Genomic DNA, 24,387 nt, shown 5'->3' on the forward strand with positions numbered 1-24,387 from the left:
CCATTGTAGCTCAGTGGAAAAGAACCAGACTAGTATCCATGAGGACATGGGTTAAATCCCTGGCCCTGCTCAGTGGGTTAAGGATCTGGCGTTGCCCTGAGCTGTAGTGCAGGTTGGCAGGTGTGGCTCAGATCCTGTGTTGCTGTGGCTGTGGTGTAGGCCAGCAGCTTCAGCTCCGATTTGACTGCTAGCCTGGGAACTTCCATATGCCATACCTGCGGCCCTTAAAAAAAAATAAGTTGTCTATGCAGTGAACACAGAATAGAGGTTTTTTTTTTTTACATCTTTTTTGGTACACCCTAGTTGTTTCCAGGGGTGGCTGGAAACACCTCTTTGAGTAAAAACAAACAAAAACTTGGCTAAGTGCAAATTTTTTTAAAAAAGTTACGGAAGGAGAGCAAGTTAGAGGAGTGTTTGGATCATAAAAACAGAGGCAGAGTTAGGGTATGGCTATAACTCAGCTTCCATAATGTTGGAACTGACTGATTCACTAATGACTTTATATCATCCAGTGTTTCGTGGTCTTTAACACTAGCAATCAAGTATTTCACAGTGGCAATGCTTATCTTTGAAAAAAACAAATATTTCCTCTTATTAAAAATGGCCAGATTTGCATATATGTTTCCATATTCCATTCTCAAATCAGGCATCAGATATCAGCCAACTGACCTACTTAAAATGGTGCTGACATATCATGACAAGCAAACATAGCAGTATGGTTCGGAACAGTTGTGGATCTAACTGGGCCCTCCTGCAGAGCTGGCCTCTGGCAGCAGAAGGGTAACTTTAGACCCTTCCGGTTTCTTGCCTTTGTGCATCCTGAAAGCAGGCACTGGGGAGGTAAATTGATAATTAGGGGGTTCTCTAAAATAGAGATTTGTCACCCGACTGCGGCCTGTCTGTATCTGAAAACAGTGAAAACTCTCCCCAGCTCTTTGTCCCCGGGTGTATGGCGTCTACTGAAGGCTTCTAGTTTACAGAGCTGCTTGGGTTCAAGTTACATTGCCTGAAAGAAGGAAAGGCGTGAAAGACATAGAGCAGCACACCTACTGGGACATTAGCTTTGTTCTGAAATCTAAATCTAAAAATGATACCTCTTATTAATTGTTGCATTCTTTGTCCTAAAACTAAGCATCTTGAAGTCAAAGTTGACTTCAGCACACCTTGATGTACAAGGAGCTGAGTGCTCAGAACCTGAGTCAATTATCAAACTTAATAGTAGAAAATAGGATTCTTTGTACAAAGTGAATAAGAGCTAGGGGGACAGCACAACCATCCTGAAAGTTCATGGTAGCTCAAGGAATTCAAAGCTCATTTAACAGGAGACTGGTATTTTAGAATGTCCTACAGATTTAAAATTCCTTCTACGACGACTCTAGTTACTGAGTCCTTGCTGTATTTACAGCCTTTGTACCCGATACTGTCTGTGTATGTCAGGTATGTGCTTATGAAATGTCAAGTATGTGCCTATTACCTGTTTGGTCTGTGCCCTCATTCTTAGCACACTTAGTTTCCATTCTTACTCATTTGTGTCTTTCATTCAAAATGATCACATTTACCGGTATATGATTACCATAATAACTTAAAACCTTTATGAGGCAGCTAAAATTATAAGATTAGCTGGCATTCCCATTTATAGGACCCTGTAAAGGGACTGCATATTTAACACTACAATGTATGTCTCTCTCTCTTTTCTTTCTTTTTTGGCTGTAACCCTGGCATGTGGAAGTTCCGGGCCAACGAATTAAACTCACGCCACAGCAGTGACAGTGCTGAATCCTTAACCACTGAGCTACCAGGGAAGTCCCTAGATGTCTTGATTGACAGAACAGATGTTTCAAAATTAAATCTTTTTTTTTTTTTGCCATGGTGTGCAGCAGCCTAATGTGGGCCAGACTAGGGACTGAACCCTGGCTGCAGTGGTGAAAGTGCCAAGTCCTAACCACTAGACCACCAGGGAACTCCCCTCAATTTTTTTTAATCATAAAATGTTTCAGATACCAAAAAACCCCACAGAAAGTGAAAATATAAAGGACTCACATTTCTACCACTCACATTTAGCACTTTGCTCTTTTTGTTTCATGCCTTTTTTTTTAAAGTTTTATTTTATTTTATGGCTGCACCGATAGTATGTGGAAGTTCCCTGGTCAGGGATTGAATCTGGGCCACAACTGCAACCTACCCCAGAGCTGTGGCAGACTGGGTCCTTAACCCACTGCACTGGGCCGGGGATCAAACCCACATCTCCACAAAGACCCAAGCCACTATAGTTGGATTCTTAACCCACTGTGCTACAGCAGGAACTCCCACATTATTTATTTAATTTTAATTTTTTTAAGGGCCGCACCCGTGGCATAGGGAGGTTCTAGGCTAGAGGTCAAATCAGAGCTGCAGCTGATGGCCTGAGCCACAGCCACAGCAACGCCAGATCCAAGCCATGTCTGCGACGTACACCACAGCCCACGTCAATGCCAGATCCTTAACCCACTGATGGAGGCTAGGGATGGAACCCGCAACCTCTTGGTTCCTAGTTGGATTCGTTTCCACTGCGCCATGACGGGAACTCCGATACTGTTTATTTTATTTTATTTATTTATTTATTTTTTGTCGTTGTTGTTGCTATTTCTTGGGCGCTGCTGCGGCATATGGAGTTTCCCAGGCTAGGGGTCCAACCGGAGCTGCAGCCACCGGCCCACGCCAGAGCCACAGCAACGCGGGATCCGAGCCGCGTCTGCAACCTACACCACAGCTCACGGCAACGCCGGATCGTTAACCCACTGAGCAAGGGCAGGGACCGAACCTGCAACCTCATGGTTCCTAGTCGGATTCGTCAACCACTGCGCCACAACAGGAACTCCTGATACTGTTTATTTTTAAAGAAAGCATTAGTGACCCTCCCCTCTTTCTTCCATTTTTCCCTCTTCAGAGTTAACCTCCATCCTACTCTAATTGCCCATGTCTTTATACTTTCACACTTTATGTTCTGTGTTTTTCAAATGTGCACAAGAGGCAGACTTTACAGAGATGTCTGCAATCTGCCTTTTCATTCAACATTAAGATTCACTTATATTGGCGCAAGTCAGCTGTGCTGTACCTTGGAGCTACTGTTCAAACTCTATTATATGAAAAGAAAATCCCATTGTATGTATTTACCACTATTCGTGTCTCCACGCCCCTTCTGAGGGGCACTTAGGTTGTTTGCAGGATTTTACTGTGATACCTAACACCTAATATGAACAAACCATCCATTCCCCTGGTCTGGTTAGCTCTACCTTCAAAATAATACATCTTAAAATCTGACGACTTCTTCCCATCCCAGAGTCACCCTAGTCCAAGCCATCATTTTCTCCTCCAGGGGCTCCCAAATGTCTCACTTTGGCTCCCCTTTAGTTTATAGTTCATCCAGCCCCGGGAATTTGATTGGGTCTTTTCTTCATCAAAATCTTTCCCATCATACCTGGTATAAAATCCACAGCTCATCCCATGGCCAGGGACACCCCACATGATCAGTCTCCCCTTCTCTCTCCTTCCCTAACTCTCTCTAGTTCAGCCCAGTCCGGTCCTGGGCTTCTGTTCACTGCTTTAGAGCCTGTGAACTAGTTGTTCACTCTGCCTCACACCAGCACTTTCTTTTGTCTTTTTTTTACCTTTCCTAGGGCCGCACCCACAGCATATGGAGGTTCCCAGTCTAGGGGTCCAATCCGAGCAGTAGCCACTGGCCTACGCCAGAGCCACAGCAATGCGTGATCTGAGCCATGTTTGCAACCTACACCACAGCTCATGGCAACACCAGATCCTTAACCCACTGAGCAAGGCCAGGGATCAAACCCGAAACCTCATGGTTCCTAGTTGGATTTGTTAACCACTGCGCCACGACGGGAACTCCACACCAGCACTTTCTTCATCTTCCTATGGCTTCCTAGCTTTTGTTCTGGTTCCTGATTAGATAACACCTCCTTTCCTGTTGTTATCTGAATTAGTACCTCTTTCGTTTCCTATTCCCTTAACCCCGCTTTTGTCTTCTCAGAAGTTATCACACCTGAAATTATCTGTTCACTTCCACTCTTCCACTAGAATGTAAACTCCCGGGCCTTCATGTCCCAATTCTCAGAACAGGGCTTGGTCTCATAAGCCTTAGCAATCCTCTCCTGAACGAATAAATGAGAGGGCAGCAGTACAAGATTCATTATGCATCTTCTCCAGGACAGTATCTTGGAAACTTTGTTGACGGTGAAGCACAATAAGAAATACACGTTTTGTACAGCACACACACAGACTAGACACAAGAGCTTCAGGAAACAATACTCACATTTGCCCTCTTACATTTGTAATTCTATTTCAAAAAGAAGGAAATATGCTAGTTGTAACCCACTAAATTGATTTCACAATTCACCAATGGGTTCTTACTTGCTGTGTGGAAAACTTTGTTTTAGGGTATATATCTGGAGGTGATTTTGCTGGGTTTTACTATATATTCCTGAATTGCCCTCCAAAGTGAAAAATTTACAGTAATAATATCATTGCAGGGATTTCTGCATATCTTTACCAACACATAGTCTTAACAGGCTTTACATTTTTTTGCCAGTTTGAATGAAACTGTATTTCTGCTTTAATTTGCATTTTCTTGGTTCCTAAAAAGACTGATGGACCAATGATCTTAACCTTAAAATATATGTAAACTGTATTCTGGTGCCCCAAGAAAACTAAGAATTTTTTTATCAGAACCTATAGGCAAAGTGACTTACTTAATCTTAGCCTACTTGATGCGGTTTACAAGAAATTTTCATTTATTTAATTTTAGTGGCACAAGATTGTATTTCCAAGGACACAGCACTAACGATAATTTTAGGTCATTCACCATTCATGCAGTCGTTTATTTACTCAACAAATATTCATCCAGAGCCGGCTACTGCCGGGAATTTCACCAGACACACCACAGCCTCTCCTGGCGCCTACCTTTCAGACCGTGAGTTCTTTGTCCCTTGCACTGTGGCAGTGACCATGGAACAGGCAACAGGCGTCCTTTAGAAAGACTCCAAGACTCTGACCAAGTCCCTTCCAATTCCAATTCTCTCGCATTGCTTGTTCATAAGTTTGTGTATTCAACTCACCCAGAGAGGAAGGCAGTATGTTCACGCATGCTCTCTTCCTGCAAAGGAATTATTCCCGAGAGAAAGTTTTGAAGTAAGGAGAAAGCGAATGTTTTCATTTCAACCACTTGTTTTAAACATAAGATGTTAGGCTCTTTTAAAGCAAATCTATTTTACATTTTCTTCTAAAAGCAACGTTTTCCCCTGCTCTCTCTAAAATTTTTTTTTTCCAAAAGCTTCGCACTTTATTTCGTTGTAATGTCAGGTTCGTTTGAAAGGGCAATGAAAATCTCAGATTCATTGGGATTCAGGTAATTCTAAATTTTGACCTAAGAAAGTATCTTCACAGGAGCACGGTCTTTAGGTCTTTAGCTTCTTATCCCGAACAGATAATCTCTAGACTTCATTATCCCATTATCCCAAGTCTTAACTAACTGCAGCCCTTTTTTCAAAATTTAAAACCACAAGTCTTATGCAAAACAACTCCGCTTCCTGGGTTTTCCGGAAAAACCAGGATTTAACTCACTTTACTGCTTCAGATAATTGGGTGGTTAGCAGATAAGAGATACTACACCAGGGACAGTGCCTGGGCTGATAAAGGGTGGAGTTCGTATATGATTCTTTGATTTTTATTTTTAATAATGGAAACCGCACGCTGCAGTGAAAGTGTGGAGGCCGGCGCCGCTCTCCATCACCCCCATCTCCACTTTTCCTCTCCCAGCCCCAGAGTTCATGCAAATCAGCCCACTAACCCCCGGGGGCAATACGACCCATTTTCGCGCCATTCGCTCGGGACTGTGCAGCTGTGTAAAGAGTGTGGTTCTGAAGCTCCCAAAGTGCCACTTTTCTAAGGTGGGTTTTAAGGAATTGCTAGGCTATCGCCGGACTTCAGGGTATGTGGGGGACGGCTTTTTTTTCCCTGAGCCCGGTGGGTCTGTCACGCGGGCGGGCAGTTAGCACAGCTGGCAGGACCTGCGCCCCAACGCGGGAAAGCGGGCTGTGCCCCGCCCCTCCGGCCCGGGCTCTGTGCGCCCCGCCTGCCGGCCCGCGCGGCTTGGGCTCTGGCTCCAGCGCTGTGGGACTGCGGCGCGCGCGAGGCTGCTCTGCTTTCCCGGCTCCCAGCGCTGGCCGTCAGCATGGATGCTCGCCGCGTGCGGGTGAGGCTGGGCGAGTGAAGCGCGGGTGGGGCGCGGTGGGTGCTGGGTGCGGGCAGACCCCCTCCAACTTCGCCTGCGGAATACCCTTATCAACTGGTGACAGTCCTGGGTGGCTCCCTCTTAGGCACCCAGATTTTGTGCACTTGGGAGGTAATTCGGGTACACTTAGCAGTCCATAGATTTGAGAGGTTTGCGGGATGTTTGCCAGGATAGGGGAGCCCAAGGCCACGTGCGCCTGAGGTGCACGTGGGCTGGCCGCTCCCCCATTGTGTCCGGTGGCCGGAGCCCTGCCCGCAGGGCACGGAGGAGAGCGCCACCCTGCAGCCTCCTGGCCCTTTCCCGCGCCCACCCCCTGGCGGGTGGGTTCTCACCGCGGCCCCACCTGCATGCACTGGGGACCTTTGGGCTCACTTCCCGACCGCTTTTGCCCAGGTCACAACAGCAGGCGCTTCTAACCGCTGATGGTTGTTGGGTTTGGGGTTTAAGGATCATGCAAACAGCTCTCTTTAGATTGGGTTGCGCACACTTGAGGGGCATTTCCAGCCCTAGTTGGTGATTTAGTGCAATGAGAGGACCTGGTCGTCTATACAGTTGGCTGACCATTTGCTCTTTTCCCACTCCCTTCCGCACCCCACCCCCCAATGTTGCAGCTGCAGGACGTTGCCCTGAATGGGACGTTACTTTTTGCTCTAACGGAAACCGGAACGGAGGGTCAGCCCCTGGAGAGGTTAGAGGGTGGGGGTTGGGTGAAAAGGAAGAGAGTGACAAGCTTAAAATAAGTATCAGGGGTAAGGGACCCACAGGGGGAGGAGGGGGCGTGTTGGGGGCGTGGTTTCAGAGAGTTCCTCCCCGAGGGACCTGGGCGTTGGCTTGTCTGGCTGATGAAAGCCAGAGTATAGCTGGATTTGGAATCTGAGGTGCCTGGGTTCAAGTTTGGGCCATCGCGGGACTTAAATAATCTGTTTCACCGCTCGGAGTCTCAGTTTCCCCATTTGTTACGTGGGAATAATGATAACACCTTTGCTGCAAGGATTCAACATAATGTGAAAGCATGCTTAGTGCCTGGCATAAAAAACACCTACCAAGTGGTATTAGTTACTACCTGCCAGAAATGCCCATTTCATCCGTGACCATTTGCCTTGCTTCTTTCTATGTCTTTTCCTCCAAACATACATTTGCCTGATAACTAACTCTTGGCATGTGCTGACTTGTTAAAGTGTCCAAGTATTTCTCTGAGCGCTTCCAATAGAATTGCCTCCCTTGAGGCTGTCTTGGGCATCTGGCTTGCTGGCAAGTAGATTGATGAGTAAATGGTGATAATTCCTGCAGTAGTGCATGGAGCTCTGCTGTCTTAGGAGGTCGCAGACCCCTTGCAGCCCTGTGATCTTGGGCAATCTAGTTCACCTTCCTGGAGACTTAATTTCCTTGTCTGGAAAATGGGGAAGCTTCCAAGATCACCTGTTAGCACATTTTCCTGCCTTCCTAAAAGGATGAAAGACAAACTTTGTAAGATGATTAAATGGAGTCTATTTAGGAGTACTGGGTGGTTGGGCACCATCAAAATGAAAATTTTATTTTGCAAGGGACTAAAAAATACATATGTGGGGTGTGGAAGGATGGCCAAGAATGTTCTGTTTACCTGACACCTACACCTTGGCATTATTTTGTGGGACCCATAACAGAGCTTTCCTTCTCAAAGTTTTCAGCGTAAGGAATTACTTCTGTTATTCTGTGGCCATATTTCAGAAAGTAAAAATAATAGAAACTAATACAGTGTTTATGAAGTCTTGGAGTTCCCTTGTGGTGCAGCTGGTTGGGGGTCTGCTGTTGTCACTGCAGCATCTTTGGTCACTGCTGTGGCTCGGGTTCAATTCTTGGCTTGGGAGCTTCCATATAACGCAGACTCAAAAGGAAAAGGGAAAATCTAAATATTAAGAAAAGGTAGACACTGCCAGCTTTTTTTATATGAGGTAGATGCCAAGTGCATAGTCTGATGAGCAGTGCCAAGGCTGTTCAGTGTTTATGAATGAAGTCTTTTCACATCTACAGGCCATTTGTGCCTTAATGAAAAGTCTTCTGAAAACTCAGACTTGTGCAGCAAGGGCATTGCAGAGAGAGTTGAATGTATGACCAGCCTAATAGAGTGCTGAAGTGGAATCAGAAATTCTACCTGGGTTTAGAGGGTTGTTTGACCTTTCCCTCGGCTCCTTGTACGTTTGTTCACTGGATTGATGTATTTGATTTGTAAGGCCTGTGCTGAAATCACTATACCCCTCCTGATTGGCACAAGGCCTGTTTGAAAGCCTGCCATCTTGAAGTAGAGGTGCTGCCCAGTTTTTATAGTTTGGGAAATTAGCATCACAGTACAGAGCCCAAAGCTTACATAGAAAGACTTCATTAGCTTGATTTTGGCCGAAGGAGAGAAATCACTCTACCATTTTGTACTTTGAAGCACCGTCTAATTTTTTTTTTTAAAAAGGGGCAGATTTGAGGAGTTTAGCTTTTAACTCCTTGGGAGCTTAGTATAATGCTAAGAGCTTGGGAGCTCTTAAGGTGGGTAAAAGGGTAGCTCTACAGGTATTTGAATAAATTGATCAATGTCATTATAATGTTCCTTCAAAGGGATCTCTAGCATTTTGCCTAGTTTTGACGTGTGTGTGTGTGTGTGTGTAGCAGTTGCAAACCTCTGTTTTCTGTATAGGGTATAAGAAATGGATATGTCTCCTCTGTGCTATTTGAACCTACTCAAGAGTGAATCTTTGGTTAGATACTGCAGTAAGCATCCCACTTAATAGTATTGCCATTTCCATTTGCAGCAGAAGGATGGCAGAGTAAAGAAGAACTTCAAGAAATTCAGATATGTGAAGTTGATTTCCATGGAAACCTCGTCATCTTCTGATGACAGTTGTGACAGCTTTGCTTCTGATAATTTTGCAAACACAGTAAGTGCTGCCTGAGAATAAACAGAATGGAGTCTGCAGTGCTCAAAATGCCCCAAATGCTTTGTGCGTGATTAAAACTGCTTGCTTTTTGCCTACATTTCTATACAGCCGTTATGAAAATACAGTATGCACTGTAATTTCATTTCACTTTTTGCTGTGGTTCTAGGTAGTAATTGTTGGAGGTAGATTAGCTACTTATTCTATCCTTTTGAAATGTCGCCTAACCTAACATGCCTGATGATTTGCCATAACAACTCAGAAATCATTTGTAAACCTCTGAACCATTTTTCTTTGTAACAAAAGCTATTCTCTTGTAGTGCACTTGTAAATGTGATTTGCTCTCTGCACGGTTTATGGAAAATTGGTTCTTGAAAAAGGAAAAAAATGCACAACCACATTTATTTATTTATTTTACAGAAACCTAAATTCAGGTCAGATATCAGTGAAGAACTGGCAAATGTTTTTTATGAGGACTCTGATAATGAATCTTTCTGCGGCTTTTCAGAAAGTGAGGTGCAAGATGTGTTAGACCATTGTGGATTTTTACAGAAACCAAGGCCAGATGTCACTAACGAACTGGCCAGTATTTTTCATGCCGACTCTGATGATGAATCGTTTTGCGGTTTCTCAGAGAGTGAGATACAGGATGGAATGGTGAGTTTGAGAATTTCACCAATATCAAGAAATAAGGTATATTTGGAGGCATGACCTAGTTGCTTAAAAAATTTTTTTTGCCCTTATGATTTTCTTTTCAGTCATGCCAGAAGATTTTGTTGATCTTTTAAAAAGTTTTAAAGAGTATTTTCTGCATGTCTTAAAGCAGTTTTTTACTCATTTAGGTCTACTTCCAAAGCTTGACTATTTTGGGGAGTTCCTGTTGTGGCACAGCAGAAGCAAATCTGACTAGTTACTGTGAGGTTGCGGGTTTGATCCCTGGCCTCGCTCAGTGGGTTGAGGATCCAGCATTGCCATAAGCTGTGGTGTAGGTCGCAGACATGGCTCAGATCTGGCATTGCTGAGGCTGTGGTATAGGCCAGCAGCTGTAGCTCTAATTCAACCCCTAGCCTGGGAACCTCCATATGCTGTGGGTGCGGCCCTAATAACAGCAAAAAAAAAAAAAAAAAAAAAAAAAAGGACCATTTTTGTAGGCTCTGAAAACCTTGGAAACTTTGTAAAATTGGCCAGGAGTTCCCATCGTGGCTCATTGGTAATGAATCTGACCAGTATCCATGAGGATGAAGGTTTGATCCCTGGCCTCCCTCAGTGGATTAAGGATCCAGTATTGCCATGAGCTGTGGTGTAGTTTGCAGATGCGGCTCAGATCCTGCATTGCTGTGGTTGTGGCATATGCCAGCAGCTATAGCTCCGATTCAACCCCTAGCCTGGGAACCTCCATATGCTGTGGGTGTGGCCCTAAAAAGACAAAAAAAAAAAAGGCCAGCCTGCAGATTTCTGTTGCCTCAGATATTCAGCCCAGTTAGAGGAAGCATATATGTCCTCAAGATGAGCCACATTCACATTTAAGTTTAAGTGCCCAGCCCAGGGCCTGACATAGAGTAGGCGTCTATGTTGGGGCTCATAGTGGGTCTGTGCCTGCATCGGGAAAGCCTGTCTGATAATTCGCATGCAGGAGCTTGAGTGTAGGCAGTGACAGTTAGGGCCCTGCCTGCTTCCACTTTTGCTCCTTGGCTGGCTTTTCCTGTGCTTGCTATCTCACCTTTATCCTCTGCTATGGCTGATGCACCTGGGTCCCACTCTGCCTGAGCACGCTGTTTCCTTCTGCACACGTTTTCCTCTTAGCAAGACTTTCTCAAAGGAAACAAGCGTGTTGATTTGTCATCAGGTGCATGCTCTTGAGCTCCTTGTGGTTGGACAGGGGCCCCCTGCCTGGGGCCACACTTGAATGGCACTGACAAGAGTGAAAATGCCTGGCCTGGGGGTGCTTTAATCACTGTGTAACTTCACAGTCATGTAGTATTTCCTCTAAGAGGTGATTGTTGGTCTCAAATCAGTGCATTTTGCACTTATTGGCAGGGGCTGGTCTGCAAACCTGGATGTGACCCAAACTTTTCTGGGCAGCGTTTCAGCTCTTTGTACATATTGTTTGTTGCAATTGATAAAATGCCAATTGATGAAAAGGCTAAAAACTCATAAAAGTTATTTTGTCATTTTATATTCTCTCAATCCATGCACACTAAAAGTACGTGAAGAATACTAAAGGTAGTGTGGATTTGGGAATGTTAAAAAAAACGGGTCTTCCCCAGGGAACTATATCCAGTCTCCTGGGATAGACCATGATGGAAAATTACATTAAAAAAAGAATGATATAGGAGTTCCCGTTGTGGCTCAGTGGAAACAAATCTGACTAGCATCCATGAGGATTCAGATTCAATCCCTGGCCTCACTCAGTGGGTTAAGGATCTGGCATTGCCGTGAGCTGTGGTGTAGGTCGAAGACACGGCTCAAATCCTGCATTGCTGTGGCTGTGGGTAGGCTGGCAGCTACAGCTCTGATTTGACCCCTAGCCTGGGAACCTCCATATGCTGCGGGTGTGGCCCTAAACAGTGAAGAAAAAAAAAAAAGAATGATATATGTGTATGACTGAGTCACTTTGCTGGACAGCAGAAATTGATACAACATTGTAAATCAGCTGTGCTTTAATTAAAACAAAGAAAAAGGTGTCTTCCATTTCTGAGACTTTATAGGTGGTATTTTTTCTTCGTTTATTTTGTTCTGTTTTCAACCATCACCAAAGTCAATTTCAGGATATTTTCATCACTTCCAAAAGAAACCCTTGTACCCATCAACAGTCACTTTGCATCCTTTCTCAACACCCTCAGTTCCTGGCAACTGCCAATCAATCTATTTCCTCTCACAGATTGGCCTCTTCTAGGCATTTCGTATAAATAGAACCATATAATATGCAGTCTTTTCTGACTGACTTCTTTCACTTAACACATTTTCAAGGTTCTTCCATGTGCCGGTACTTCATACCTTTTATTGCTGAATCATATTCCGTTATGTGAATATACCATGTTTATCCATTCATCAGTTGATGGATGTTTGGGTTGTTGGCACCTTTTGGCGATTGCAGATGATGCAGCTGTGAGCACGCATGTATATCCTTCTGTGTGGCCGTATACGCTGGAGAGTATATCACTAGCAGTAGAATTGCTGAGTCAGGTAGTATGTATGTTTAACCTTTAGAGCAGCTTGGTAGGCTGTTTTCCAAAGCGGCTGAACCATTTTACACTCCTACCTGAGTGTATGTGGGTTCCAGCTTCTCCACACCGTTACCATCCTTGTGGATTTGGCTTTCCCAGCATGTGTGAAGGGATACTTGTGATTCTGATTTTTGCATTTCCCCAGAGGCTCATTGCTCTGAAATTTAAAAAATTTTAGCTTTATGAAAGGTAGATGCGAGAGGGAGGTGGTCAAATTCATAGAGACAGGAAGTAGAATGTGGTTGCCAGGGGTTGAGGGAGAGGTAGACTGGGGAGTAGCTGATGAATTCACAAGGATGGCGTGTCAGTTTGTGAAGCTGAAAAAGTTCTGGAGGTGGATGGTGGTGATGGTCGCAAAACAGCGTGAATGTATTTAATGCCACTGCACTGTCATTTAAACCTGGTTAAAATGGTAAATTTTATGTTAGGTATATTTTATGACAATTAAAAAAATAGATGAGCACATCGAGACATCTTTAATACAGTCTGATATTGCCGTAAGCATTGAAATCATGTTTGTGAGAAAACACACATTTGACCCTATGGGAATTCTTTGAAAATACATAAAGATCTATTTTTAAAGAAATGAAAAAGGGAACCAGGATTTTCACATTTAAAAAAAACAAGGCTCAAAACCACTGGCCTAGGGACTGTGAAGGTGGCTTATGACAGTGTGTCCCAGGCAGGTTCCCCGAGTTAAACGACACCCGGGTTCTTGTCATTACTTGTAATGCCTGATTTTGTGACCCAGAGCTGTCAAGTAAACTTGACAATTAAAGTGTTCAGTGGACATGTATTTGCTGCAAGTGTCTTTTGCTCCAAAGGCATTTTGTAGTTGTACTGGTACAGCCTGTGTGACAATCCGCAGGTCATTAATGCCTCGCTTGCTCTGATTGACCAGAGGCTGCAGGCAGACCGTGCCGGCTGTCGGACCCGCAGTCAGTGCAGACGTTCCGGACCCCTCCGAGTGGCCATGAAGTTTCCCACTCGAAACTCCAGGCGAGCAGCCCCCAAGAGAGCAGCGCCCCCTGAACCCTCAGAGAACTCTGTGACCGATTCCAATACTGATTCAGAAGATGAAAATGGCATGAATTTCTTGGAGAAAAGGGCTTTAAATATAAAGCAAAACAAAGCAATGGTACGTATCTGACCACACATGTGTTAAAAGTAACCCTTCCTACCTTTTCTCTAAGCCACTTATTTCTTCTGTTTGTGTTAAGAATTATTTTCCATGTAGCTCTGGAGTTTTTATAATGTATGCTTTATTTTATTTTAATTTTTGTCTTTTGTCTTTTTAGGGCCACACCCACAGCATATGGAGGTTCCCAGGCCAGGGGTCAAATTGGAGCTGTGCTGCTGGCCTACACCACAGCCACAGCAACGCCAGATCCGAGCCACATCTGCGGCCTACACCACAGCTCACGGCAACGCCGGATCCTTAACCCACTGAGCAAGGTCAGGGATCGAACCCGCGACCTCATGGTTCCTAGTCGGACTCGTTAACCACTGCGCCACAACGGGAACTCCTAGTGTATGCTTTAGAATGAGTTCCTGGAGTTCCTGTCGTGGCACAGCAGAAACAGATCCGACTAGGAACCATGAGGTCGTGGATTCGATCCCTGGCCTCGCTCAGTGGGTGAAGGATCCGGTGTCGGCTGTGGCTGTGGTGTAGGCTGGCAGCTATAGCTCCAATTTGACCTCTAGCCTGGGAACCTTCCATATGCTGCAGGTGCGGCCTTTAAAAAAAAAAAGTGTTTATTTCCCTGAACTAAATTTTCTTTTTTAACTTATAAAGTCTTGGAAAATGTATAGGGAGGATCAGAAGCTCTTCGAGACATGCTACTGTGATTTCCAGGATTTGCTTGTTTTCAGTAGTTACTCTAAACCAATAAAATTGTGTTTAATTTCCTCTCTTTTTAGCTTGCAAAACTCATGTCAGAATTAGAAAGCTTTCCTGGCTCCTTCCCTGGAAGACGTTCCCTGCCAGGCCCCAGTTCAGTAAGTACAAATCCTTTTTTGTCCATTTGTTTATTTGTTTTTTTTTAAATTTTATGACCATACCTGCAGCATATAGAGGTTCCCAGGCCAGAGGTTGAATTAGAGCTGCAGATGCCAACCTACGCCACAGTCACAGCAACGCCAGATCCAAGCCACATCTGCAACCTACACCACAGCTCATGGCAGCACTGGCTCCTTAACCCACTGAGCGAGGCCAGGGATTGAACCTGTGTCCTCATTCATGGATATTAATCAGGGTCTTAACCCACTGAGCCATAACAGGAACTCCCTTCTTTTTTATATAGTAGTGTTTTGGGCAGGTCTGAGGTAGACGTGTTATGATATTTTAAAGCCCAGGTTTCTTTGGTGTGGTTTTGTGGAGGTGATGGAGGAAACCTTTGGACAGCTCTCTGGGGCCTCTTCCTTGCACCCCAGGCCAGATGTGCCTCGCCTCCCCGGTGTCCCATACTGAGGTCCTGTGGGGCTCAAACCCCTTCTGATTGCCTATTTCTCCCCCTCCCACCTAAGTAAAGTGAGCCCCTCGGGTGGAGGAATAAAGATCAAAAATGGTTTTTTTTCCTGTATCCCTAGCATGAGCACATTCCTTCTACAGGGTAATTGATGTTTTTAAAATCTGAGAATGAGAAAAGAGAAAAAAATTTTTAACCAAGTTACAGCCTAATACATGTGATGATATTCTGAGGAGTGAAGCTGGTGCCTCTCAGGGGAATGAATGCAGTGAGTCTTTTGTGCTACAAAAGATCCTTCCTTTCCCACCCCTCCCTGAGCAGCGCTGCAACAAGGAAAACCACACTATGTCTCAGGGCTCAAGAGGTGGCATAGAAAGGGCTGTTTTGGAAAATGAGAGTCTTTCTTACATCTTTATTCATTATGTAAAAGAATACATAGATCATCCTCAGTTGGAGAGAAACCGGGCTTGGTGTTAAAATTCTGGGCTCATTTCCCATGCCGTAGAGAAAGGACGAAGAACATTAGAAAGCGGAGCGCTCCTTTTCCTTAAAAGAAAACCTGCTTCGGGAGAGAGTGCCAGTTCTCATTCTCATTCTGTGTTTTGTTCAGCGTCCAAAGACACCCCGAAGGCGCACGTTCCCAGGTGTTGCCTGCCGCAGGAACCCCGAGCGGAAGGCGCGTCCTCTCACCAGGTCAAGGTCCCGGGTCCTTGGGTCGCTTGGCGCCCTGCCCACTGAGGAGGAGGAAGAAGAGGAGGAGGAGGATAAGTACATGTTGGTGAGAAAGAGGAAGCCCACGGACGGCTACCTGAACGTGAGTTCTCTGCGTTTGGGCTGGCTCTTCCATTTGTCCCCTTTGTGGGCCCAGGATCACAGGCACAACACCAGTGATCCAGAGTAAACATCCTTCTCACGCTGCTCTGAGTTGTTAAGGTCATCAGCTTACTTTGATCATTTTTGGTAGCAGGTGAATCAAAGTTTTCTTCAGCCTTTTTTTTTTTTTTTTCTTAATTTTTTAATTACCGTATAATTGATGTCCAGTCTTTAGTTTTTCTTTCTGTTTTTCTTTTTTTCTTTTTTTTTTTTTTTTTGGTCTTTTACGGCTGCACTCATGGCACATGGAAGTTCTCAGGCTAGGGGATGAATCAGAGCTGCAGCTGCCGGCCACAGCCGCAGTCACAGCAACACCAGATCCAAGCCAGGTCTGCGACCTACAGCGCAGCTCATGGCAACACCAGATCATTACCCCTGAGCCACGGCGGGAACTGCGGCTTTTCTTTAATGCAGGTGTCATTGCTGAGATGCTGTCCTGTAATCCTTAGTAGAATTATGACTAGCCCCTTCTCTTTAAGCTCTCAGAACCTCTTCCAGGTTGGATTCTCTGTGAAGCGAAAACAGCAAATGTCTGAGCCTCCAAGCTGGGGAGAGCCAGGAAGGACACTGTTCCATGATTCTCGTTATGCAGGAAGATGACATGCCTCGAAGTCGTCGCCCTGGATCCATGACCCTCCCCCATATAATCCGCCCGGTGGAAGAAATCACAGAGGAGGAGTTGGAGAACATCTGTAGCAACTCTCGAGAGAAGATCTACAACCGTTCGTTGGTAAGAGCCTCTGAATCATGGCTGAAAATGTCACACATCTCTTAGAGACATTTTGGTATTGTCCTGATATTCTTAGTGTATGGAATGTGTACCAGTGTTGTTTGGGGGTTTTTTTGTGTAAGATAAGAAGAGCTTCGAAGAGCATCCTTAGGATTTAGCCTTCTTACTAAAGTTTGCAGTAGTAAGTCTTCAGTAGCGTTAAATCTTCTCTCCTAATGTAGAAATTGATTCACTCAACATATCTATTGATGTGTGCCTACATAGATAGGTGCTGGGATATGGCGGTGCACTAAAGATAAAAAGGATTTGGGTAGGGTTTCTTTTGCAAGATAATTTTTTTTTTTTTTCTTTTTGATTTTTAGGGTAGAACCCTCCCCATATGGCAGTTCCCAGGCTAGGAGTTGAATGGGATGGGAGCTGTAGCCACCAGCCTACACCACAGCCGTAGCCATGTGGGATCCGAGCCATGTCTGTGACCAACACCACAGCTCATGGCAACAGCAACACTGGATCCCCGACCCACTGAACAAGGCCAGGGATCGAACCCCCATCCTCATGGATACTAGTCGGGTTCGTTTCTGCTGCACCACAATAGGAACTCCCATAATAAGATCTTTACTTAATGTAGTTGTGGGATAAAATGAGATACTACCTCTTCCAATTGAATGAAATCACCATACTTGAGATATTTTTCATGCCCTGGCGCATACATGTGTATGTAGATGTGAAATAGGATTCAAAGAGAAAATATCAGACTTACTTTCATTGTTTGCAGGGATCAACTTGTCACCAGTGCCGCCAGAAAACTATTGATACCAAGACAAACTGCAGAAACCCAGAGTGCTGGGGGGTTCGAGGCCAGTTCTGCGGACCCTGCCTGCGAAACCGTTATGGTGAAGAAGTCAGGGATGCTCTGTTAGACCCAGTAAGTGCCTTGAAGGGGTGGTACTGGGGGTTCGAACATCAGTTGTGAGATGATAGGGCCAGAAAGAGACTGAGACCTTAGTTCTGTGGGGCGTTCATTTGGGGGAAGACAGCTGCATTCTGGGTTGGTGCTGGCTAGATGCGAGCCCTTCTGGAGCCCTTGGGACCCAGCCATGTAGAGGGAGTCAGTTCTCCATTTACTCCTGCTAGTTACTGTGTAACTTTCTCTTCAGGGTTTCCTGAGGGGACATGATACCTGATACTAATGGATGTTAACCATCTTATGGGTTTTTTTGTTTTTGTTTTTTGGCCACACTTGCAGTTTGCGGAAGTTCCTGGGCCAAAGTTTCCATGCTGAGTCCTTCGCCACTAGGCCACCAGGGAGCTCCTGTTATGATTTTTTATATATATATATATATAATTTTATTATTTTTTTATTTTATTTTTTGCCTTTTGCTATTTCTTGGGCTGCTCCCACGGCATATGGAAGTTGCCAGGCTAGGGGTCGAATTGGAGCTGTAGTCGCCGGCCTACACCACAGCCACAGCAACACAGGATCCAAGCCGTGTCTGTGACCTACATCACAGCTCACGGCAATGCCGGATCGTTAACTGACTGAGCAAGGGCAGGGATTGAACCCGCAACCTCATGTTTCCTAGTCGGATTCGTTAACCACTACGCCATGATGGGAACTCCTGATTTTTTTTAATTAAAAAAAAAAAAAAAGATTTAAATGCAATTGATGTTAAGGGCGAGGGTGAAGTTTGATTTCATGGTGCCTTTTCACGCTTCTCCTGCAGAATTGGCACTGCCCACCGTGTCGTAGGATTTGCAACTGCAGCTTCTGTCGGCAGCGAGACGGGCGGTGTGCGACTGGGGTACTCGTGTACTTAGCCAAGTACCATGGCTTTGGTAATGTGCACGCTTACTTGAAAAGGTAGGGCTGGTTTTTCTGTCCTCCACATCCAAATCTTACATTTGTTTCTATACCTTAATAAAAAGGTGGCAGAAGTCAGATAGTGGTCATGGGTAGGGCAGGAGAGCACAGGTGTTGCCTGGAAAGGGGCACACGGGGATCCTGGGAATGTTGGGAACATTTTATATTGTCATCTGGTTGGTGGTGACCCTCATGGGCACCGTGTGTAAAACTTCAAGCTGTATACTTAAGATGTGTGCCTTGAACCATGTATTGTTACCACTCAAAAAAAGGTTTTTAAGAGTGAAGTAGGCTCTCAGAACAGAATTCTTTTTAAAAAAAAGCTTTTTTTTTAATTGAAGTATAGTTGATTTACGATGTTTTGTTAGTTTCAGGTGCATAGCAATTGATTCATATATATATTCTCTTTCATTCTTTCCATTATGGTTGATTGCAAAATACTGAGTATAGTCCTTGGCACTATACAGTAAGACTTTGTTCATCTGTTTTATATATTGGTAGTTTTTAAAAAAATTTAATTTTATTTATTTTTTCCACTGTACAGCGTGGAGACCAAGTTATACTTACATGTATACATTTTTTTCCCTCCCTTTGTTCTGTTGCAATATAAGTATCTAGACATAGTTCTCAATATATTGGTAGTTTTTATTGACTAATTCCAAACTCGTAATTTATTCCCCGCTTCCCCTTTGGTAACCATAACTTTGTTTTCTATGTCTGATTCTGGTTTGTAAATGAGTTCATTTGTATCATATCTGAGATTCCATATATAAGGGATATTGCGACACTGGTCTTTCTCTGTGTGACTTACTTCACTGAGTATGATAATCTCTAGGTCCATCCATGTCACTGTAACTGGCATCATTTCATTCTTTTTGTATGGCTGAGCAGTTGTCCGTTGTATGTACATACCACATCTTCTTTATCCATTCTTCTGTTGATGGACGTTTAGGTGGCTTCCGTATCTTTTATCGTGAATAGTGCTACTGTGAACATTGGAGTGCATGTATCTTTGCCAGTTTTCAGAAGAGAATTCTTAGGCTGAAAACCGTATCCTGACGTGTTCCCTTTTCTCTTTCAGTCTAAAACAGGAGTTTGAAATGCAAGCATAATATTTGGAAGATCCACTACCTGCCTTCCACTTGGCAAATCTTCTTTGTTAAAGTGTTCAATTTTGTCATGTGATTGAAACTCAAGATAAGAATTTGGATGATCAGTCTGTCTTATAGGCAAATCAAGTCAATCTCATTAGACATGCTCACATGTCGGTAACACAGAGGTATAGCGCCTGCCTGCCGTACTCTACCCTCCTGCAGCTCCTTCTTTGCTCCCCCCATGCCTCCTCCCCCCTCCCTGCCAAGCCCCCTCTTATTTCCACTGATTCTCTTCCATCATTTAGTTTCCGTATTCTTTTGAAATGACAATTTTATGAAAGCATGTCTGATTCGACTGGTGTTGAACCCTGGACCCCACCCATAAAACCAAGCACTTAGAAGCACAGTAGCAGTGTTAACTAGCTGGATCTATTGAATTCCAGAGACTAGCCCTCTGACTTTCTTACATGAAAACAATGGGTCTGATTTAGTGTTCATACTAGTTGACTTTTTTTTTTACAGAATCGAGGCACGCATTAGGTTAGCTGTTGGCAAGTGGTGTACGTGACTTGAAGGCCTCTCATGAGAATATTCCACACAGTGTGGTTATCATTCCAGTTGTCCCCCTGTTGAGACTCAGTTGCTGCTGATTTCTCCTACTATGTGCATCTGGCCCACAGGTCAGGACCCAAAGGTTCCTGGGCAGCGCTATGCTTGGAATCATTGTGGAAAAGCCATCCTGGGGATGCGGGACAGTGAGGCTTTGGGACCAGACCAATTTGAATTCATGGGATAAAACTTCAGACAATCAAGTTTCTTTCAGTTCATAGCAGAAGGTATTTCAAATAAATTTTTTTTTTTTTTTTGGTCTTCTGTCTTTTTAGGGTCACACCCGAGGCATATGGAGGTTCCCAGACTAGGGGTTGAATTGGAGCTGCAGCCACCAGCCTATACCACAGCCACAGCAACTCGGGATCTCAGCCACATCTGTGACCTACACCACACCTCACGGCAACATTGGATTCCCGACCCAGTGAGCAAGGCCAGGGAATGAGCCCACATCCTCATGGATACTAGTTGGGTTCCTTAATCACTGAGCCACGATGGGAACTCCTCAAATTCTCGATTATGTTGCCTGGAAAATGAATCCCTGGATTCAGCTACAATTCTTTGCAGCTTTTTGCTTTCTTGAAGAAATTATAATCCAGGAACAGGGTTCACGTTCAGGTTTGAAGCACTTTTATAACACTGAGAAGTGCCTTTTTGGAGAAGAGTGACTTTCAACAGTTTGCTAGCTTGACAACCCTGCCAGTTCAGTTTCTGGGCAGATTCCATGTGTCGTCGCTCCCTCCCCCGGTTTTGGCATGAATCAAATGGTTTGGTAGAGGTGGAATCTTAAGTGTGTTTGTGTGTTCATGTTGCTTTGCATGTGCAGCCCGTAGCTATGCCTGATTAGTGTCTGGGGCATAATTGGACCTTGAATCAATAAATGTAAATAGAGCTTTTGATCTGTTATGCTTTTTATACAAAAGTTTTTTATTTTAATAATAAAATGTTTTGTTATAGCTTGTCTGTTTTTTTTTTTTTTCCTTTTAATCTTTGACACTCCATCTTACTGCACCGAATCCTAATTTTTCCCCCCTGTTTGAAAAAAGATCGTGTCTGCCTTTTCTAGTGTCTTCCTTTTGGCTTAAGTTTCTGACTGTCAGGGGCCAGCTCTTTTGAGCAGGGCCTGGCTTGGTGATAGGACTAAGACCTGTGATCAGAATCAGCTAAGATAGCTGCGTTGCCAGATAGAAGTAAATGTGGGCCCGTGAAGTTTTACGATGTTTTCTTTTCCTTGACCATTTGCCAACCCAAGAACCAATAGCGATTTCACAATACCTGGCTTGCTTTTATCAACCGTTCAGCTATTATAGGCCTACTGTGCCTTGAGGCCTGTTCCAGAACTGGGAGAATCAAAAGACAAAAAAAGCATGGTTCAAAAGTTCTTGTACCTGATTCTTTAGTCCCCAGACTACAGCCTGGGGGCCAGATGCTGCTGCAGCCTATGTTCATATGGCACATGAACTTCACATTTTTAGAGGGTTTCTAAAAAGATGAAGCATGTGACACAGGGACTACAAAGCCTGAAATGGGAATTCCCATCAAGGCGCAGGGGAAACGAATCCAACTAGGAACCATGTGGTTGCGGGATCGATCCCTGGCCTTGCTTGGTGGGTTAAGGATCTGGCGTGGCTGTGGTGTAGGCTGGCAGCAACAGCTCAGATTAGACTCCTAGCCTGGGAACCTCCATATGCTGTGGGTGTGGCCCTAAAAAGACAAAAGACAAAAAAACCAAAAACAAAGCCTGAAATGTTTACAAGCTGGCACTTCATAGCAAGTTTGCTAATTCCCGCTGAAGACTTCCTCTTCAAAGTCATGTTTATCCCACACCATATACTTATTTCGGGAGAAGATCAAGATAAATGAAGTTGGAGTTCCTGTTGTGGCGCAGTGGTTAAAGAATCTGACTAGGAACCATGAGGTTGTGGGTTCAGTCCCTGGCCTTGCTCAGTGGGTTAATGATCTGGGGTTGCCGTGAGCTATGGTGTAGGCCACAGATGCGGCTATAGCTCTGATTTGACCCCTAGCCTGGGAACCTCCATATACTGCAGGAGCGGCCCAAGAAATGACAAAAAGAAAAAAAAGATAAATGAAGTTACATAATTGTAACTGTATTCTGTATAGGTCCAAAAGAAATGGGTGTTTCTTTTTGTAAACTCTTAGAATCTGAAGAACCCAAATTGGCAGAGTTTCTGTTGTGACTCAGTGGGTTAAGAACCCCACTAGTATCCATGAGGATGTGGGTTCGATCTCTGGCCCTGCTTAGTGGGTTAAGGATCCAGCGAGCTGTGGTGGAGGTCACAGATGTGGCTCCGATCCCGGCGTTGCTGTGGCTGTGGCGTGGGCTGGCAGGTACAGCTCCGATTTGACTCCTAGCCCCTTCTGTATGCTACGGGTGTGGCCCTAAAAAGAAAAATAGACAAACAAACAAACCCAAATTGTCATCCAACCCTTTCCGGAGACAATGTGGAGGCTTACATTTTTGGAGTTAATCAAAGTTGGTCATTATTTGGAACATTCTTGGTGTTAGCATGTTTTTATATTATGAAGTGGAACTAATGTGGTTTTCATTAAAAATATGGCTAGCAACAGTTGAATGTGAGGCCTTACACCTGGAAAGGATTTACGATCTAGGGGAGGAACTAAGATGTAAGTCTAAAAGTGATGTTTTGGAGTTCCCGTTGTGGCTCAGTGGTTAACAAATCCGACTAGGAACCATGAGGTTGCGGGTTGATCCCTGGCCTTGCTCAGTGGGTTAAGGATCCGGCGTTGCCGTGAGCTGTGGTGTAGATCACAGATGCGGCTTTGATCCCGAGTTGCTGTGGCTCTGGTGTAGGCGGTGGCTACAGCTCCAACTAGACCCCTAGCCTGGGAACCTCTATAGGCTGCAGGTGCAGCCCTAGAAAAGGCAAAAAATAAATAAGTAAAAGTAATGTTCTGTAGGAATGGAGAGAGGAAAAGCAACTGTTGGCATTTTCTTCCTAGCAAGAGTTTTATAGCATTGATAGGCAGATCTGCTGCTCTGTCTTAGCCTTGACTGTGGGACCCTCAACTTTCTTCTACACACCCCACTGCAAAGCTCCACACACCATCCTTAGGATTGAGAGATCTCAAGCTTGGACAGTTAGATATGAACAGTAACATGGAGTTCCTGTCATGGCTGAGCGGAAACGCATCTGACTAGCAACTGTGAAGATGCAGGTTCGATCCCTGACCTTGCTCAGTGGGTTAAGGATCCAGCATTGCCATGTTCTGTGGCGTAGGTCGCAGATGTGGCTTGGATTTGGCATGGCTGTGGCTGTGGTGTAGGTTGGCAGCTGCAGCTCCGATTCAACCCCTAGCCTGGGAACCTCCAGATGCTGTGGGTGCAGCAATCCTACCCCCCAAAGTGAACAGTAAAGTGAGGGTATTTTTGCTCCCATTGCCTTTCTATTTGTCTCTGCTCTGGGTCCTGAAGGTAGAGATGGTATCCACTTTTATCTCTACCTATTAAGTTGAGAAAGGAAATAGAGACTATAATTGAGCTGAGTAGTTTCCCGGGAGGAGCCAAGGTTGTAGGTGGAAAGTGCTGCAGGAGGGGGTTATTGGTGTTTTATTTTGCTTTTAAAAAAATAAGGGAGGGAGTTCCCTTCATGGCGCAGCAGAAACGAATCCAACTAAGAACCATGAGGATGCAGGTTCAATCCCTGGCCTCGCTCAGTGGGTTAAAGAGCTGGCATTGCTGTGAGCTGTGGTGTAGGTTGCAGACGCAGCTGAGATCCAGCGTGGCTGTGGCTGTGGTGTAGGCTGGTGGCTACAGCTCCAATTCGACCCCTAGCCTGGGAACCTTCATATGCCTTGGGTACGGCCCTAAAAAGAGAGAAAGATTAAAAATAAAAAAATAAGGGCGCTCCTGACACTCAGGGTCAGGTAGAAAATTGAGTTATTTGCATATCAAGGGAATGGACTAAGGGTTCAGTGCTTTGGAGCATGGCTAGAGAGGATCACGTTCTGAGAGGAAAGTGACTGCAAGTCCTGAGGGGAGCAAAAGGGGAGCAAATGTGATTCTGTGTTAACATTAACTGCACATTTATAGCATAGTAGCTCAAGGATAAACTAAATCCAGAGAAGTTAAGAAAAGCACCCAATGCCGCACAGCTAAAGTAGCCAAGCTAGACTAGAGTATTCTAGGGAGAGACTTTTTTTTTTGTCTTTTGAGGGCTGTACCTGAGGCATATGGAGCTTCAAAGGCTAGGGGTCGAATTGGAGCTGCAACTGCCCAACTACATCACAGCCACAGCAACGTGGGATCCCAGTCGAGTCTGCAACCTACAGCACAGCTCATGGCAATGCTGGGTCCTTA

The 24,387-nt window shown here is 44.7% G+C and overlaps 1 protein-coding gene and 1 long non-coding RNA gene across 5 annotated transcripts in view; one reads left to right on the forward strand and one right to left on the reverse strand.

Annotated features, from left to right (window-relative positions):
- The window catches only part of LOC106508122, a 74,742-nt gene extending 68,972 nt beyond the window's left edge, over positions 1 to 5,770 (reverse strand). For both annotated transcript variants that reach the window (XR_002339103.1, XR_002339102.1), the window contains exon 1: positions 4,957 to 5,770. This is a non-coding gene — a long non-coding RNA (uncharacterized LOC106508122). The remainder of the gene's footprint in view (positions 1 to 4,956) is intronic.
- Positions 1 to 21,004, forward strand: part of CDCA7 (cell division cycle associated 7) — a 40,735-nt gene extending 19,731 nt beyond the window's left edge. The window contains exons 1-10 of one of the 3 annotated variants that reach the window (XM_001928628.5): positions 6,114 to 6,247; positions 9,064 to 9,189; positions 9,607 to 9,843; positions 13,315 to 13,551; positions 14,334 to 14,411; positions 15,492 to 15,695; positions 16,347 to 16,484; positions 17,260 to 17,409; positions 18,209 to 18,345; positions 19,427 to 21,002. In XM_001928628.5, coding sequence (XP_001928663.1) covers positions 6,227 to 6,247; positions 9,064 to 9,189; positions 9,607 to 9,843; positions 13,315 to 13,551; positions 14,334 to 14,411; positions 15,492 to 15,695; positions 16,347 to 16,484; positions 17,260 to 17,409; positions 18,209 to 18,345; positions 19,427 to 19,457 — 1,359 coding nt within the window. In that variant the 5' untranslated portion in view covers positions 6,114 to 6,226 and the 3' untranslated portion in view covers positions 19,458 to 21,002. Of the gene's footprint in view, positions 1 to 6,105; positions 6,248 to 9,063; positions 9,190 to 9,606; positions 9,844 to 13,314; positions 13,552 to 14,333; positions 14,412 to 15,491; positions 15,696 to 16,346; positions 16,485 to 17,259; positions 17,410 to 18,208; positions 18,346 to 19,426 lie in introns of those variants that run through there. The other 2 variants (XM_021075203.1, XM_001928632.5) reach the window with 2 other exon arrangements.

Source organism: Sus scrofa, chromosome 15 (assembly GCF_000003025.6).
Source record: "Sus scrofa isolate TJ Tabasco breed Duroc chromosome 15, Sscrofa11.1, whole genome shotgun sequence".
In the NCBI taxonomy this organism is placed as follows: domain Eukaryota; kingdom Metazoa; phylum Chordata; class Mammalia; order Artiodactyla; family Suidae; genus Sus; species Sus scrofa.